Below are 6,327 nucleotides of genomic sequence, written 5' to 3'. Positions count from 1 at the left end.
GCTCTTCTGCAGGTCACCAGGCAACGTGTTGCGGGTTCCCTACGCACTCTGCGTGATGGGGGTCAATGGAGATAGCTGTATTAATTACATGTCATACACGAAGCTCTCATTCACATTAAACATATTGAAGCACTTTGGCTTTTTGCTTTATTTCATGTCCTTCCACTTCCAAACTTTCTGTTATGTGTTAAATGTGTTTAACTCAATTTTAATTAACTATTAAACATAAGTTGAATATATGAATATATAAAATATATGAGATAGTATATGTTAATAATGTATTATTATTATTATTATTATTATTATTATTATTATTATTTTTATTATTATTACTATTATTATTATTATATGCTAAAATGTGTTTATATAAAAGGGGAAATCAAACAAGCAAATGTAAAAGCAAAATTATAATCTATGGCATAAAATAGTGCAGCTAAAATAAATATATAGATAAGTAAATATAAAATAGTAATGTAAATGTAAATTTGTAATTTAGTTGATGACAGTGTTTCAGATGGGAAAACACAATGTAAACAGGATGTAGTAGTATGTATAGAGAAGCAATAAATATATTAATATACACACAGAGTTGTCACAGTGTCACACTGTAAAACAGTATGTAAAGTATAAGGTAAATGTAGTTTAAGTGACACTACCACACCACCACCACCACCACGCTGCACAGACTGAGGGAGTCCATCAACATCTTCTATAATATTTACTGTAACATGAATATTTATTTTGTGAAAAACTTTGACCTTTTACCTTACATGTTATTCTGCAAGGCACCCGGGAAGAGAAACGGTAGTGTTATATGCAGCCTTTAGGTTTAATCACTCCACCTTGTCTACTATATTTTAAACTATAGTCATAGCCTGTAACACGCCTTCATACGGGCATTTTCATTGTTCAGACTGCTGCGAGGTCTGAAATACATTCATTCACAATAGAATACATTTTTTTTTTTTTTCAAATAGACTTATGTGACTACAAGCAAGAAAAAGCCAGTGTCATAACGGTGTAAATAAAATAATCAAATCTCCACTTCGGGGAGAAATTCATTTATTTCATTCAAACCTGTCAGAGAAAACATGTCAGGTTGTGTTAAAAAGGGTGAACTCTAAATTGAGTGATTTGTGAACGGAGTTTGGTGTAGAGAGGGGTCCGTGTCAGAGCAGAGTAGAGATGTTAGTTAGTTCAGACCCAGACAGTGTGTGTGGATGTGGTGGTGGTGGTGGTGGGGGGGGGGGGGGGGGGGGGGGGGGGGGGCAAGGGGCGGTGCGTTCTGGGGGATTATCTCGAGGTGCGCCTCGCGGACAGAGCTCTGATTGGTTGGCACTCCTGGCAAGCGGCACGCGACTATGGATGTCGCTATAAAGAATCCTCGCGTGCCGGTTCTTCAGCTAAAAACTAACTGTTGACCGCGAGCAGCTCAGCAAGAAAAAATAAGAAGAAAAAGAAGAAGAAGAAGAAGAAGAGTCATTGTTACCGCGACAACAGAGAGACGCAGAGAGGCACACTGAGAGATGGACAGCGTGCTGGACCCGTTCTCTGGACTCGACTCTTTCTCCTCCCCTCCTTACTTCGACGATGACGAGTTCTTCACCGACCAGTCCTCCAGAGACGGACACTTGGACACTGAGGACTTTCTGGATGACGACGTGGACTTCCTCACCAGTCACTTCCAAGACTACTACACTAAAGAGGGCGGCGGACGAACAGATGGAGATGGAGATGGAGATGGAGACTACGACATGGGCGACCTGTCCTTCTCCTCCTCGTCCTCCACCTTCTCCTACGGCTGCGCAGACAGCCTGTCCCCGCAGATGGGCCACCACGGCGGGCCGCTGCTGAAGCGCAGGAGGAGGATGAGGTCCGACATGGAGATGCAGCAGCTACGGCAGGCGGCCAACGTGCGGGAGCGGCGCAGGATGCAGTCCATCAACGACGCGTTCGAGGGGCTGCGAACACACATCCCCACCCTGCCCTACGAGAAGAGGCTGTCCAAGGTGGACACGCTGCGGCTCGCCATCGGATACATCAACTTCCTCGCGGAGCTCGTACAGTCCGATCTGCCCATCAGGAACTCCAGCAGCGAGACGCACGCGCAACCCAAGAAGGTCATCATCTGCCACAGAGGAACAAGTAAGTCCATTTAATTAATACTAATGCAGTTTTTTATTTCCAGAGGAGTGGGTAAGAATAAACCTTTTATTATAATAAACCTGACATTAGAGTGGGCAAGAATACACTTTTTATTATAATAAACCCGACATTAGAGTGGGTGATAATAAACGTTTTATTATAAACATTAGAGTGGGTGAGAATAAACAATTTATTAGAATAAACCTGACATTAGAGTGGGTGAGAATAAACGTTTTATTATAATAAACCTGACATTAGAGTGGGTGAGAATAAACGTTTTATTATAATAAACCTGACATTAGAGTGGGTGAGAATAAACGTTTTATTATAATAAACCTGACATTAGAGTGGGTGATAATAAACCTGTTATGATAATAAACCTGACATTAACTCTTGCTGTGCTCTGTCCTCAGGGTCTCCATCTCCCAGTGATCCGGACTACGGTCTGCCTCCCCTGGCCGGTCACTCTCTGTCCTGGTCGGATGAGAAGCAGCTCCGGGAGCAGAACATCATCCGCACCGCCAAGGTTTGGACACCGGAGGACCCGCGGAAACTGCACAACAAACCGGGCCTGACGGACATTGAGAACGAGCCTCCGTTCGGGCTGGTGGCCTGAAGATCAGAGACACCATAAAGACGCACATTGTGAATGTGAAGACTATGTTAATGTTAATGTGAACACCATGTGAGCTACTGTACAGTCAGTCCCCGATATTGTATTCAATGTTGTAAATAGTTTTATCATGTTGATAATTTTATTTTTTGTAATTCAGGCAACTGGCAATCATGTATTTATTATTATTTTTTTCACAAGTGATAATATATGTTTTTAATTTAATTGCAATGGATGAGAGAAAAAAACATATTTTTATATTGTTGTACAATGATTTATATTTATATTCAATCTGCAAATAAAAGCACTTACAGATCAACAACTTTCATTTTTTCTCATATTTTATTGTTGTTATTTGGTCAGATATGAAATAAGATGTTCAGCAGAGCAGCCAGTTTCATTTACATGATTGTAACATGTAAACACATGTTGAGCTTGATGATTCATTATTGATATTGGAAATAATAGTTGGACAGGCAGAAAGGTTCACGTGTTGGAAACTTCCCAGTAAGTTGGAGATTTAAGAAGTGACAAACTCCACCATGAACGGGATGTGGAAACTAGACGTTTTAGTCTAAAGATGGTTTTAATGGAGATACAGGCTCTTTCATTCAGAAACTTAACATTAACTTACACAAGTGGCTTCTCTGTTGCGTGTTTGTGTGCTTATTATAAGCCTGAGGAGATCAGATCAATGTTGGACCTTCAAATAATAATTGGATTGAGGGTGGAAATTAGCAAATAGCTAAATCTGGCATAAATCGTCTATTTTTTTATTGATATTTGTGTCCAACATTTTGTTATAACGTGAAGGCTACAAGGCATTTCTTAGGACATTTTCACATTATAAACAACCCCCCATCCACCCACCCTATATATCTGTCCCCTGGCCTTCTTCCAACTAAGACTAAGAGTGTCTCCATGACTAAATAAATTATACAAACAATACAGATAGTTAGCAGCAGTACAGTACAAAGAGGTAGGTTTGTCACGAAATATAAATAAATAAATAAATAAACAAAATAACAGAAAATAAAATAAAATGAGAAAAACATGTATTTATCAGTTGACAATTGCTGTGAGATCAGTTCTTGGATACGGTTGTTTTCAGGAACAAGTCTTGGCGTCCTGAATTACAATAAGAAATTATTGATTTATTAATCCCCGGGGGGAAATTGTTACAGCTGCGCAACATAAAAAAAATTATGAAAATGTATATAAAGAAGTAAGTAACGTGTAAAATAATGCTACGATATTATAGTATAAACACAATATGCTGAATGTAAAGAAATATAATTAAGTAATACAATTAAAAATAAGAAATGAGAATATAAGAAATATGAAATATGAAATATGTACAAATATTTGCATTAAGATGTGAATATATATATATATATATATATATATACATATCAGGGATAATAGTCAACATCCATCCACAGGCTTGGGCTCTTGGTCAGGGAGACACAGAACAGTTAATTTACAGATATGATCTTCCCCCATAGATGCTTAACCATGAGCCATAACTCATCTCTTCTCATTTTCACATTCATGTTTTTTATGCATTGTCCTTGTTTGATAAAGTCTAATAATAATTCATGTCCATAGAAATACACATGTGATTGCTGGAACATGACTGAATGAAGCAGTCACATGACTAATACAAAGACTAATACAGCCCAATATTGTGACATAAATATGCTAATGAGATGCTAATGAGGTGCCACTGTATACCCACAACAGCTGAAGGTGTTTAAGGCGCAGGCGGGCGTGCAGCAGGATGGTGTGGAGCTGTTGAATGCCTCTCTGTGCTGCCAGGTGCTGCCGGGACACATTTTCCCGTGGTAGCGGAATCCCTCCAACATGTGTCCCCATGCACGTCCCCATGCACGCCCCCACACCACCACCACCGGCACACCGGGGTAGCATATATGAACCGCGAGGCCACCGAAAAGCTGCAAACACGAGGCTGAGGCGACATGCACAGCACTGACTGCTGCAAGGACTGGCAAAGTTTGGATTTAAAAAAAGCTCCATGCACAACAGGTGGGCTCGTTCATATTTCTATTCATCATAACTTTTATTAGATTATCAGTGTGTGTTTTACAGACAAAATTCGGGTATTTGATTTATTTTTAGGATGCCACATTATTCTGCTTTTTAATCTCAAGGTTGGGAGCTCCATCTCTCTCCCACTCTCTCTCTCTCTCTCTCTCTCTCTCTCTCTCTCTCTCTCTCTCTCTCTCTCAGGAAATATTCAATAATTTCTCACGATAAAGACCCGATCTAAGTGGTTCAAAGAGGGTACTCAGTGCAGGATGTTGCATCTTGATTGTGAGTTCAGCTCAAGATGATTCATCCAGAAATGCATTTAATCCCAAATATACAGAGCATTTATACTTTAGAAAGTATAAATGATCTCTCTCTCTCTCTCTCTCTCTCTCTCTCTCTCTCTCTCTTTCCCTCTCTCTCTCTCTCTCTCTCTCTCTCTCTCTCTCTCTCTCTCTCTCTCTCTGTCTCTCTCTCCATCAGGTCCTGTGTGAGACTCCTCTGCGCTCCTTAAGCGCGACCGGAGCATGTAATCCTATTACAGCCATTGGAAAGTCAGATGTTAGTGAGTCAATGCTGGGCAACTTCATCTCTTTGGCAGGAGGGCTGCTTCCACTGTGGCTAACTCAGAGTTAAAACAGTGGTATCATTGTAGTTTGTAGTTGCTCGCACCTTAACGCCTTTGTGTGCCGGTGATGTGTTGATGTGTGCGCAGCTCAGAGCGCCTCTCTTTCTCTTTGGTGCGCTCGCAGCCAAGCGGAAGGGACCGGCTGAAATACTCCGGCTATCTTGTCACTCCGACTACGGGCCTTGGCACGGCTTTAAAGGACCTGAGCGTTTAACTGTCTGACAGGTTTTATTTCCTTCAGTTCTCTCAGAGGACCACGCCAAGCGGCCGTTTGGTTGAGAAAGACTCGAAGCTGATTCACCAGATAGACAGGCTGCGCGCTCTCTACCTACAGGCTGGCTTAGCCTAACCAAACACACTTTTATATTATAGTATATAAAGTATTATATATTAGATTTTAAAATTATATTATATTATTTCTGGGATTAATCTCAGCATTCTGTGAATAAATTAATATTCCTTAATTATATAATAATTAACAATAATATATATTTTTTAAAATCGTATTTATATTTCCTCTTCTATTTCTTAAAGTAGCAAGTCTGTGTGGGGAAAAAAAATTTGATTACAGCCTGATTTCTGATATTAAAATCTGAATTAAATTAATTAAATTAAAAAAAATAATAGTACGTTTGAAATTCGGACATTCAAAGTCCCATAATTGTGAGGACAAACCAGCAGTAACCTCCTCCATACAGCTGGAACTTATGTCACTTTAAGTTTATTCATTTATTCAACAAAAAAATGCCAGTCTGTAAATGTGCGTAATTTAACGGTCTCTCTCATCATTGCTAAAGACGTCAATAGAAAGCCAGTTTACAGAAGATGTGAGTGACGCAGTGAACGTACTCTGATTCTTTACTAAGGGCACTTTATTCTACACCTATCTGAT

General features: G+C 39.9%; 1 protein-coding gene across 1 annotated transcript; it reads left to right on the top strand.

Annotated features, from left to right (window-relative positions):
- The first annotated feature begins 1,421 nt into the window (after nucleotides 1–1,421).
- Nucleotides 1,422–3,049, top strand: ptf1a (pancreas associated transcription factor 1a). Its single transcript, XM_074649749.1, has 2 exons — nucleotides 1,422–2,145; nucleotides 2,559–3,049. Exons 1-2 carry the CDS (start codon nucleotides 1,527–1,529, stop codon nucleotides 2,759–2,761), a joined length of 822 nt encoding a protein of 273 aa, XP_074505850.1. The 5' UTR covers nucleotides 1,422–1,526; the 3' UTR covers nucleotides 2,762–3,049.
- Nucleotides 3,050–6,327: the final 3,278 nt, after the last annotated feature.

The sequence above is a fragment of the Sebastes fasciatus genome, chromosome 11 (assembly GCF_043250625.1).
Source record: "Sebastes fasciatus isolate fSebFas1 chromosome 11, fSebFas1.pri, whole genome shotgun sequence".
Classification (NCBI taxonomy): Eukaryota; Metazoa; Chordata; class Actinopteri; order Perciformes; family Sebastidae; genus Sebastes; species Sebastes fasciatus.
Note: the sequence above shows the minus strand (reverse complement) of the source record. Positions and strands in the feature narration are given on the sequence as shown.